Raw genomic sequence first — 12,524 nt, forward strand, 5'->3', positions numbered from 1 at the left:
CAAAAATTAGCCAGGCATAGTGGCACACACCTTAATCCCACCTACTTGGGAGGCTGAGGCAGGAGAATCACTTGAACCCAGGAGATGGAGGTTGCAGTGAGCCAAGATCGCACCATTGCACTCCAGCCTGGGTGACAAGAGTGAGATTCCATCTCAGTAAATAAATAAATAATAAAATAAAATAAAGTTTATGGGACCCAGACTGCTCTAGCACCTTAAGATCTTATTTCAATGCAGTCTCCTGGCACTTATCTGCAAACTGGATTCTGTAGAACTCTCTTCCAGTTTTGGTTGCTATTCGCAGTTTGGCCTACCACCCTTGCCAGTGAGTTCTTACTGACAATTTTGAGATCCTCCCCTTTTCAGGACTGTTAATAGTCTAGTTGACGCCCAGGCTCAGTGGCTTATGCCTGTAATCCCAGCACTTTGGGAGGCTGAGGCTGAGACTGGTGGATCACCTGAGGTCAGGAGTTCAAGAGCAGCTTGGCGAAACCCCGTTTCTACCTAAAATACAAAAAATTAGCCGGGTGTGGTGGTGCACACCTGTGTTCCCAGCTACTTGGGAGGCTGAGGCAGGAGAATCTCTTGAACTTGGGAGGTGGAGGTTGCAGTGAGCTGAGATCGCACCACTGCACTCCAGCTTGGGCGAAAGAGCAAGACTCCATCTCAAAAAAAATAGAAAAAAATGTCTAGTTGATTTTTATCTACTTCTTCTCATATATATATATTCTATATATATACTCTATAGAATATATACCACATATACTCTATAGAATATATACCACATATACTCTATAGAATATATACCACATATACTCTATAGACTATATACTACATATACTCTATAGACTATATACTACATATACTCTATAGAATATATACTACATATACTCTATAGAATATATACTACATATATTCTATAGAATATAGAATATGTACTATATTCTATAGAATATAGAATATGTACTATATTCTATAGAATATAGAATATGTACTATATTCTATAGAATATGTATATTATATATAGAATATACTATAGAATATAGAATATGTATATTATATATAGAATATATATTCTATAGAATATAGAATATATATTCTATAGAATATAGAATATGTATATTATATATAGAATATATATTCTATAGAATATATACTCTACATATTCTATAGAATATATACTCTACATATTCTATAGAATATATACTCTACATATTCTATATATAGATTTAATATATATAATTTAATATATATAATTATATATAATTATATATATTCTATATTCTATATATACTATAGCCTATCTATAGTCTATAGACAGTCTATAGACTATAGACTATATATAGTCTATATATATGTTTTGTACATATGCATTAATTTAATTCTTGTAACACCTTATGAATTGAGTACCATTGTTACCCCCATTTTACAGATGAGGAAACTGATGCACAAAGAGGTTAAGTGACTTGAACAAGGTCGCAGATGTAGTATATTGTCTTTCGTATCAATGTACTATTACTTAGGCTGTCTAGCTCTATTTTTCTGCTGATGGACCTTTGACAGTTTTCTATTTCTTTCTTTTTAATTTTTTTTACTATCTTAAAACCGCTCTGAAATTGACATCCTTGTGCTATATTTTATGTAACCTGCCAAAATTTTGTGGTTATTATCCATAGGGCTAAATCCTAGCAGTGGGGTTGCTGAATATCTTTTGAAATTTTGTTTTGAGAACTTTTGGAGACTTTTAGTACATCCTTCAGGGAAATTAGAAAAACTCAAGGGCTCTGTAAAACTAAGGTTCAATGTCACTATATTAGACCATACTGCTGCTTTTAAAAAGAAGATCTGATCTTATGAGGCTTGGATGTAGGGCCTTGCACAGTTGAGATATGGGAGGAAGAAAGGCCTACTTTCACTGACTCTGCTGTTGATCCGAGCAGGGATCATAATATATCTACTGATGATCTCTTTTCAGAACTGGTGGAGTCTCTTTCATTGCAGGGATCTTATGCTGGCAAAATCCATTCCATTGGTGATGCCTTCAGAAATTTTAAAAATCTCCGATCCTTAGATTTATCAAGGAATTTGATCACTAGCCTTAAGGTAAGTTATATATTCTATGACCAGCCAGGTCTGCCCAATTTATTTTTTTGATGGGAAGAAATAAGAGATAGATCATGTCATCCTGGGGAATATAAGACCTTCCCTTTAAATCATTCCCAACTAAATTTAATTATTTCTTATAAAATTCTTTCAACTTTGCAGTATATTTTAAATTGTTATAAAATATTGGGAGGGCAATTTATTTTATACTCTCGGAAAACTATATTAAGATATCACTGTCTAGGGCAAATGCATAAATTTTAGTGTGTATAAAAAATTATGAAGAACACTTGTAAAAGTACAGATTCTCAGTCCCTACTGTGAGAGTTGGTCTGATTTAGTAGGTCTAGGGTAGGCTCAGGACATACTCAGGGGATTCTGATGATGGTGGTACATGGAGCATACATGGAGAAACACTGGCCTGTGTTGTTATTGTGGGTTTTTTCTATGAGGAGAAGGAAGGTGTGGTCTTGGGAAAATTTAAGTCAGGGGATGGTGGAGCAGAGGGCAGTATAGGAAGGCAGGAGGGACCAAGCATGAACAGTGTGCGTGTGGATTAGCAAACACGCACAAAGAACTCTACAAACGTGAGTGTGCACACACAGAGATGGAGTTTTGTTTTCTTTGTGGTAGACCCCCAAATACTGCTTCTTCCTCATGTTCCCATTTTGCCCAAGCTCTGCACCTGTCTTGGCAAAGCCCTTCTATGCAAGATCGAGTGTGACAAAGACTCACAGATGCTATCCAGGATTAGTTACTGATCTTCTGGGTCATCTACCAGTTTTGCACTTCCTAGGGGATATTTGTTCAACAACACATCCAGACCCAATCCCAAGGTTTAGCTAAGGGCCTAAAAGATCAAAAGCCCTAAGATCAAATTTCCATCTAGGACTCTAAAATCAGCAACTCCAAGTTCAACTAGGTCTTTAGACTATTTTTTAGCAGCCATTTATATTTGGCCTATCAGTTTCAGAAAGGATTAGTTCTTTCACAGGTGATAGGATCCAATTTAAAAAATGAAAAGATAAAATATAAAAAGAAAGTATTAGTTCAGAGTTGCTTAGGTCTCCTCTTTTGTTTGTTTATTCTTTTTCTGGCTAAAAAATTAAGTGAACATTGCTGTAATTTGTTTTTATACTTCCTTTCTTTCACTTTGGTAAACTGGGTGAAAAACTTAGGAAAATAATCAAATTAGGGCTGGGCACGGTGACTCACACCTATAATGCAGCGCTTCGGAAGGCTGAGGCAGGCAGATTGCTTGAGCCCAGGAGTTCAAGACCAGCCTGAGCAACATAGTGAGACCCCTATCTCTATTTTAAAAAATCAAGTTGTCTGGTCACGGTGGCTCATGCCTGTAATCTCAGCACTTTGGGAGGCCAAGGTGGGTGGATCCCGAAGTCAGGAGTTCGAGACCAGCTTGGCCAACATGGTGAAACCCCGTCTCTACTAAAAATACAAAAATTAGCCAGGCGTGGTGGCAGGCGCCTGTAGTCCCAGCTACTTGGGAGGCTGAAGGAGGAGAATTGCTTGAACCTGGGAGGCAGAGGTTGCAGTGAGCCTAGATCGCACCACTACACTCCAGCCTGGGCAAAAGAGTGAGACCATCTCAAAAAAAAAAAAAAAAAAATCAAGTTAACACGTGTAATCAAATAGAACATATATAAGACTCCTGGTACAGTGCTTGGCATATAGGAAGCACTCAGTAATGTTAGTTTTCTATGTTTTTTGCATCTATGATTTTTATTTTTATTTTTTTGAGACAGAGTCTCACTCTGTCATCCAGGTTGGAATGCAGTGGTGTGATCTTGGCTCACTGCAACCTCCACCTCCCACGTTCAGGAGATTCTCCTGACTCAGCCTCCTGAGTAGCTGAGATTACAGGCACCCACCACCACACCCAGCTAATTTTTGTATTTTTAGTAAAGACAGGGTTTCACCATGTTAGCCAGGTTGGTCTCAAACTCCTGACCTCAGGTGATCTGCCCACCTCAGCCTCCCAAAGTGCTGGGATTAGAGGCATGAGCCACCATGCCCAGCCACATCTGTGATTTTATGTTAATCTTTAACAGTTCTGAATCCCTTTGTTTAATTTTCCTGGGAGAAAATGTTTTGTGATTATTTGTAGCGTAACTTTGGGGAATACATAAATTCATGACAACTGGTAAAAGTGAGAGGATAAGAAAGAGTTTCCTTAATTTTTACACTGAGAGACATTAAAAGATTACTTAAGCCAGGTGTGGTGGTTTATGTCTGTAATCCCAGCACTTTGGGAGGCTGAGGCAGGAGGATCACTTGAGGCAAGGAGTTTGAGACTAGCTTGAGCAATAAAGCAAGACCCTGTCTCTACAAAACAGAAACAAACAAACAAACAAAAACCATAGTTGGTGGTGCGTGCCTATAATCCCAGCTATTTGGGAGGCTGAAGCAGGAGGATCCCTTGCCCTAGGAGTTCAAGGCTGCAGTGAGCCTTGTTCATGCCACTACACTCCAGCCTGGGTGACAGAGCAAGATCCTCTCTCAGAAAAAACCAAAAAACAAAAAAACTTGAGCTGGGCCATTAGACCATGAAAGACAGTCCTAATGGTGCACTGCCCTGAGAGTGAGGCCAAGGGCACTGATAGCTATTCCTCACCACTGACCCATTAACAATATGGAAGTTAATGGAATTGGAGAAAACAACAACAAAAAAAAAACAAATACAAAACAGAAAGAAATGCATCAAAGTATAAACAGGGTTGTGTTGGGAATGTTTTGTATCTATCTTTGGGTTTTCTAAATTTCTTGCAATGAGAAAATGATAATTTTAAATGGGAGGAGAATAAAAACATTATTTTATAAATACATGATGGAAAATAATTTCACCTTTCCAAAATAATTCTCAATGACAGAATTCCTTTTATGGAAAGCATTTTTACTATTTTTTTTTTTGCATTTGTACTATTAAAAGTATATGATTAACCAGGCACAGTGGCTCATGCCTGTAATCCCAACACTTTGGGAGGCCAAGGCAGGATAATTGCTTGAGCTCAGGAGTTCAAGACCAGCCTGGGCAACATAGTGAGACATTGTCTCTACTAAAAATCAAAAATAGTTAGTCAGGTGTGGTGCCACATGCCTGTATTCCCAGCTACTCAGGGGCTGAGGCGAGAGCATCACTTGAGCCCAGGAAGTCAGGGCTGCAATGAGCTCTGATCGTGCCACTGCACTCCAGCCTGGGTGATAGAGTGATACCCTGTCTCAAAAAAAAAAAAAAAAAAAAAAAAGTATGCGATTATACATATATGTACATGTTTTGAAATTGTCCTGAAATTTAGTATTGGGCAAAAGCAGCTAACTAGCTAAATACATAAAGATGAAATCTTTTCAATAGCAGGTTTCAGCAGAGGAAGAAAACTGTGGCTTTTGCTCTTGAGTTTGCCAGGCCTGATTGTACTGTTGCCAGTTAGGTAGAGGGTGGGGTTGCTAAATCCACAAGAAAGAGAACTGAACAAGGAAGAACATTTCTGCAAAGGAGAACTGACTGATTGATTAAATGGGAAGCTTGCGTGGTAGCAGGAACTCTGAAGAGGAAAACAGTCTAGGAGGCCTAGACTGGTCCAGGAGTGAGGACTTGGAGATAGCATTGTTTTGTTTCCCTAAATAGTCCTTTGACCGTATAAGTGAGGCACTGAGATATGAGAACACAACACAACACACACACACATACACACACACACTTTTTTTTTTTTAACCATGCCCCTTTCCCCCAGAACCAGCTTTTTTGCTTACCTCCCTTCTTCTTGTAAATTAAGGTGCTTTTGGGATCAGGAGAGGGGTTGGGACAAAAGTGAGAGAATTCTAATGTGGCTTGGCCACTGGGAAACCACTGTGAAGGATTGGATTGCATTGGGAGAATAATTGGAGAGCCAACAGAAGTGGAGAATTGACTGCAGATATTTGAGTGTCAGATTTTGTAAAGAAGGAAATGTATTATATATGTGAATTATTTAACGTGTGGAACACCCAGTGCTCATGGACTGCAGTGGTCTTATTTTCGGACAAGTTAAGTGGGAGTTCCAGCCCTGCCTTTCTCACGGGGACTTGGATAACATGTTTAAGGACGGAAAGTAACATATATTTCCATCTTTATCTATGAGGTTCCTAGTCTTTACCAATATGCCATTTCATAATGTGGTGTTTTCCTTGTAGGGAATCCAGTATTTATGTTCACTCCAAGACCTGAATTTATATTATAACAACATTCCTTCATTAGTGGAAGTGTCCCGTCTACAACCGTTACCCTTCCTCAAAGAACTGGATTTGAGACTTAATCCTGTTGTAAGGAAGGATACAGATTATAGGCTCTTTGCTGTATATACACTACAAACTCTGGAGAAATTAGGTAAGACCTTCCTTCTCTGTTCCTGTCCACAGAATCTTACTTTAAATCAGCTGCCCCTTAACCTTTTGGATGTTGGCCCACAGTGTGCACTGGCAGGATATATTTGTTTATTAGTCAATATTTATGTAACTCTTTTGTGTTGGCAGGATGTATGACGAGTTCTTTTATTGTTTATTGAATGACAGTCTATGATTTTATCAGTTACTTCCAGCTTTAGTTTTCTTCAGTTGATGGTTTCACCGCCCCTTCCTCCTCAACACAAAATTTCCAGGTTGAGAATTATTTTTCCAGGTGCCCCAACTTTGCAACTGTATTAGCAATAGAAAGCTAATACAATTTATTTGGGGGCTTAGTTGGGGGCTTAGTTGAAGAAATATTCCTTCAAATGAGCTGGCCTATATTTTCTTATTATTTTACTTTATTTTTTATTTATTTATTTATTTTGAGACAGGGTCTCACTCTGTTGCCCAGGCTGGAGTGCAGTGGCACGATCTTGGCTCACTGCCGCCTGGACCTCCCAGGCTCAAGCAATTCTCACATCTCAGTCTCCCAAGTAGCTGGGACTACAGGCACGCACCACCACACCCAGCTAATTTTTGTGTTTTTTGTAGAGATGGGGTTTCATCATGTTGCCCAGGCTGGACTTCCTTATAATTTTATTGTTGAGTATACATTTCTTATTGATACAAAATTGGATTTCACATGGCCCTGGGAAAGTAATTGTAGGGAAACTAAGTAAACTCTTTCAGACAATGGTATGACTTTCAGCCCTAACATTAGGCCTTTGAATTGTTTACTGTCCAAGCTCTGCTTTCCTGAAGGGTAGTTACAACTGTGAGGCAGTGGTCGCTATGGCTTCCTGCAGTCTCCCTGAGTTACTGCCTGCTCCAGTGACAACATAATAGCATTATTTTGTGACCTGTCTCTAACACACCAAGATGAGACTGGTCTTAATTTTTCCTCTGCGAATATGGTTTTCTGATTAACTACTAGTTATGTTTATGCCAAAAAAAGAAACATGCTCAGACCACGGTTTTTGCCTCCAGATGACCGAACTGTACGTGAAGGTGAGAGAAAAGCTGCCAAGCTGCATTTTAGTCAGTTGGGCAACAGTGAAAATTTTCTTTTAGAGGTGGAAAAAAGGTAAGAAGATTCTTTACAAAATTTTTAAAGTTTGGTTCTGGACATAGGAAATAGTGAATTCCTGCTTAGCTTTCTTCATTTTCCAGCAGAAATTTCCCACAAATTCTAAGAATCCTCAGATCAGGAATAAAAGTATTTATTCTGCAAACTGAGATTTATCTGGGATGATAATCTGGCCCTCAGTGGGTACATTCCTGTTTTCTTGAACTTTGGGTATAATTGTTAGAAATTCTCTAAAGTTATTGTTCACAGGTTATAGATAGGGATACTATGATATTACTTATTCCTATAAATGCTTACCAACTCTTTCTCAGTAGAGTTATCAATCAGTTCCTGATCTTGTCCTATTGAATTAGGATTACATTACCATGGGCAAGATTGTTAGAGATAAATTTGTTAAAGGAAGGGAAGAGAAGCATTTCTCTTCGAAACAAAAAGTGAACAAACATTGAGGCTCTAAAATTTCTGAATGGTAGCTTTGTCCGTTACTAAAATCCTATCAAAAGAAGTTACCATTATCTTCTACCCCCAAACCTATGCTTTTTAAAAAGTAGTTTTATTATTTTTTAAAAATAGATAGCAGTCCATTACAATTTTAATAATACAGAAAAGTACACTGAAAAAAGTCAAAATCACTTCATATCCTACAATTGAGAGTTAACTATTAGTAATGTTTGGTATATATCCTTCCAGATATCCTTGTACTATAGACACATATAGATAATATCAGCATTTTTTCTGATGACAAAGGTAATACATGCTTATTGTTGAGAATTTGGAAAGTACAGAAAAAAACACAAGGGATAAAATAAGTAATTCATAATCCTACCATTCAGAAAGAAACATTCATTATATTCTGGTAAATATCCTTTTTTTTTTTCTTTTTGAGACGGAGTCTTGCTCTGTCACCCAGGCTGGAGTGCAGTGGTGCGATCTTGGCTCACTACAACCTCCACCTCCCGGGTTCAAGTGATTCTGCTGCCTCAGCCTCCTGTGTAGCTGGGATTACAGGTGCACACCACTGCCTAGCTCACCATTTTTAATTTAACAAGCTATCATGAACATATCCCCACAACATTATTCTTATATTATTCTCCAGAATAAGTCTTTTGTTTGTTTATTGCTTTTACCTTTACTACTAGAACATAAACTCCATGACAGCAAGGATCTTGTTGGTCTTGCTTATTACAGTATCCCTAGTTGCTAGAACCGTGTCTGGAATACAGACGATGCTAAGAAATAATGTATTGAATGATGAATGAATGAGGTCAGTGCCTATTGGCCTGAGATCCTTCCCTTTCCCAGTGACTTTGCCTGTCTCTGCTCTGATCCATTATATGTTTTTTAGTGCAGCCTTCAGTGAACATTCTTAGTTTCCTATTTTTTTGTTAGTTTCCTATTTTTTAAAATCAGATTTATTGAGGTTACTTTGCATGGAATAATCACTCTTCTTTAGATAGAAATTGAATGCTTCTAAAACATTGTTTATATGTTTTGTGGATTAATTTCTATTTTAAATGCAATGGGTAACATTCACTACAAAAATACAGAGATTAATTAATGTGTAACTGAATAAACTTTCTAATAAACAGATAAATTAATTCCATCATTTATCTGTTTATTTACCATATAATGATTGCAAAACTGGAGGCAAAATGTTACTCAAGTACCCTGTATTAACATTAATATCTTATAAGCTCTCTAACCTTGGGTGAAGTTGTTTTTTTTTTAAGCCTTTCTGAGTCCCAGTTCCCCCACCTATAAAATGGAGATAATGACCAGTAGGGGGCCTTTTATGATTACATGAAATGGTGATTATAAAGCATCTGATACATACAGCCTAGGCTTTGTGTACTTACTGTACTACCCAAGGTATCTACCTGCCTTTCTTGTCTGCTTTTCTAAATAATGGCTATAGTTGTCTCCTCTATAATTCTTGGCAGCAGAACCTTCCTTTCTGCGTCCTATGAGTGTTTTAATTCAAAAGAAACTGTCCTACCCCCTCAATCATTCTGATCTAAGTATGTGTCAAGAAAACAGAGTATCTAAGTTCTAAATCTTCTGGCTTTCACATTTTACAGGCTGAACTATAGTGTCCTTCTCTCATATTTCCCAGTATAAATATTACTTTTTCTTATAAAGTATGGCTTTAACTGAAATATTTGTGCAACTTTTTTTTTTTTGGAGACAGAGTCTTGCTCTGTCACCCAAACTGGAGTACAGTGGCGTGATCTCAGCTCACTGCAACCTCTGCCTCCTGGGTTCAAGTGATTCTCCTGCCTCAGCCTTCTGAGTAGCTGGGACTACAGGCACCCGCCACCATACGTGGCTGATTTTTGTATTTTTAGTAGAGACAGGGTTTCGCCATGTTGGCCAGGCTGGTCTTGAACTCCTGACCTCAGGTGATACACCCGCCTCGGCCTCCCAAAGTGCTGGGATTACAGGGGTGAGCCACTGTGCCCGGCTGAAACATAATTAAATTAATATGTTCTAGAGCATTTGAGAAAAATCTGATCACCATAGACTGCTTTCTAAATAGCATTTACTGGTGATCTCAGAAGCCTTTTTTTTTTTTTTTGAGTTGTAAATAAATTATTCTATGTGGCAGCTCTAGGGAGAAGACAATGAAAAACTGTGTAACAGGTGAGAGCTCTGCATCAAAAGTCAGTGCTAATGTTGACAGCAGGATTGAAATGGGTAAGTTTTCTCCCTGTGATTATAAAATGATTAAAACATCAGTTATCTCAGCTGCCATAGCCAATATTGGGTAAGATGAAGACACATAGTTGAGAAAGAACCAATTTGAAGCAAGCACAGGTTTACTGGCTGTGTTTTTCTTCCATCCTCTCACTGCCAGAAGGACCTTACAGAGCAGGCCTAACCCAGAGCCCATGAAAGCACAAGCTGTACTTGGAGAGTTCAATTTCATTTACATCACTTTACATCATTAGTATACCCAGAAAATTACATCAGTGATTGATTTAATTAGAGACTGGTGACTCATCTGCATACATCCAGCTCACACCCTGGGCTTCCTGGGCTGCCCAACCAAGAACCTTTGCAGCTGTAGAATCTCTTGTGTTTGGGATATATTACTGGGGAATGTTTACTATATTCCTGTAAATACAGTTGATAAGCCAATATAGCTGAAGTGGTTATGCCAGGCTGGGCACGGTGGCTCACGCCTGTAATCCCAGCACTTTGGGAGGCCGAGGCAGACAGATCACCTGAGGTTGCGAGTTTAAGACCAGCCTGACCGACATGGAGAAACCCTGTCTCTACTAAAAATACAAAATTAGCCAGGCTTGGTGGCGCATGCCTGTAATCCCATCTACTCGGGAGGCTGAGGCAGGAGAATCACTTGAACCTGGGAGGCAGAGGTTGTGGTGAGCCGAGATCACGCCATTGCACTCCAGCCTAGGCAACAAAAGTGAAACTCCATCTTAAAAAAATAAATAAATAAAAAATAAATAAAGTGGTTATGCCACATTAATGGTCATGTCACAGGCCGGGAGAAAGCTTTCCACCAGAGAAGTTGCATCCAGTGAATCCTTGTGGATTAGCTTGGCACTGTCAGATAAATCAAGTGACCTTTTACTTGAGAAAATATTCTTCGGTCTCAGTGCCTCTTCCCTTGGAAGAATCTAGTGAATTATACACAAACTCTAAACATCAATTCCTAAAAGCCAAGCAATAACTTTAGTAGATTGACTCTACACTGTAGTTCAGACATTAAGCATTTTCGGTTTATAACATGTATTTTATTTTCTTGATTTCTTATCATTTATTGACAAATGGTTTTTAGAGTATTTTGTGATAAAATGAGACACGGGCCGGGCATCGTGGCTCACACCTGTAATCCCAGCACTTTGAGAGGCTGAGATGGGCAGATCACCTAAGGCCAGGAATTCAACACCTGCCTGGCCAACATGGCAAAACCCCATCTCTACTAAAAATACAAAAATTAGCCATGCGTGGTGGCACATGCTTGCAATCCCAGCTACTTGAGTGGCTGAGGCATGAGAATTGCTTGAACCCGGGAAGCGGAGGTTGCAGTGAGCCCAGATTGCGCCACTGCACTCTAGCCTGAGCGACAGAGTGAGACTCTGTCTCAAAAAACAAACAAACAAAAAGACATAATGAGGTGTGACTTTAATGTTCATTTCTTGGATGTCCCAGTACATATAAATATTGGGAGTATGGATTACTTTATTTCGTTTTAAATAGCATTTTTAATATTTTTAAATTGATACAATTTTATTGTAATAATTTTGGAAAAGACTGAAAAGCATGAAAAACAACAGTTTGGTCCTAGTTAATGCTTTGGTATACAGCCTCCCTTGGTATACCACCTTTGGTATACAGCCTAGTCTTTTTTCTAGGTACAGGCATTTAAGTATCCATTTCCAGACAGAGAAAAATACACTGAAGCCTAATTTGACAACCTGTTTTTGTATAAGCTGAATTAGACTTCATTTGTGCCATATTACTTCATTAACACAATTAAAAAGTCTGAAAGTGTACTTTCTCTTCTAAGAACAAACTGCTTTGCTAGAGGGCCCATTTCTAAAGGTTCTTAGAAGCCCCAGCTGTTGCCTGGATTTTTTTTAATATAAAATTTATTTTGCTACTTCGAAACGTTAAGGAGCTTTGTTTTCCACCGAAAATTGTGTTTGTGCTGGATTCCCTGGGGAGTGTTGCCAGTAAGCACTGTTGGTAATCCAATATGATCAAAGTGGTTATGCCATGTTAATGGCCATGCCACAGGCTAGGAGAAAACTTTCTGGAGAACATCTCTCACTAGCTCAGTTGTTCCCAATGGTGTTTTCCCACCAATCATTGCGAATGGGCAGTGAACCTCCACTGTCTTGGATCCTCCTCTTATTCTCCTAACCAC

General features: G+C 38.6%; 1 protein-coding gene across 8 annotated transcripts in view; it reads left to right on the top strand.

Annotated features, from left to right (window-relative positions):
* The window catches only part of LRRC36 (leucine rich repeat containing 36), a 58,091-nt gene that overhangs the window by 13,163 nt on the left and 32,404 nt on the right, over positions 1–12,524 (top strand). For 7 of the 8 annotated variants that reach the window (XR_010152367.1, XM_009431035.4, XM_523392.6 and 4 more), the window contains exons 2-5: positions 1,976–2,103; positions 6,292–6,484; positions 7,531–7,627; positions 10,236–10,324. Coding sequence is in view for 7 of the 8 variants with exons in the window: in XM_523392.6 (XP_523392.2) it covers positions 1,976–2,103; positions 6,292–6,484; positions 7,531–7,627; positions 10,236–10,324 (507 nt within the window). In the remaining variant the exon portion in view is untranslated. The remainder of the gene's footprint in view (positions 1–1,975; positions 2,104–6,291; positions 6,485–7,530; positions 7,628–10,235; positions 10,325–12,524) is intronic. The other variant, XM_063797256.1, reaches the window with a different exon arrangement.

This window comes from Pan troglodytes, chromosome 18, assembly GCF_028858775.2.
Source record: "Pan troglodytes isolate AG18354 chromosome 18, NHGRI_mPanTro3-v2.0_pri, whole genome shotgun sequence".
In the NCBI taxonomy this organism is placed as follows: domain Eukaryota; kingdom Metazoa; phylum Chordata; class Mammalia; order Primates; family Hominidae; genus Pan; species Pan troglodytes.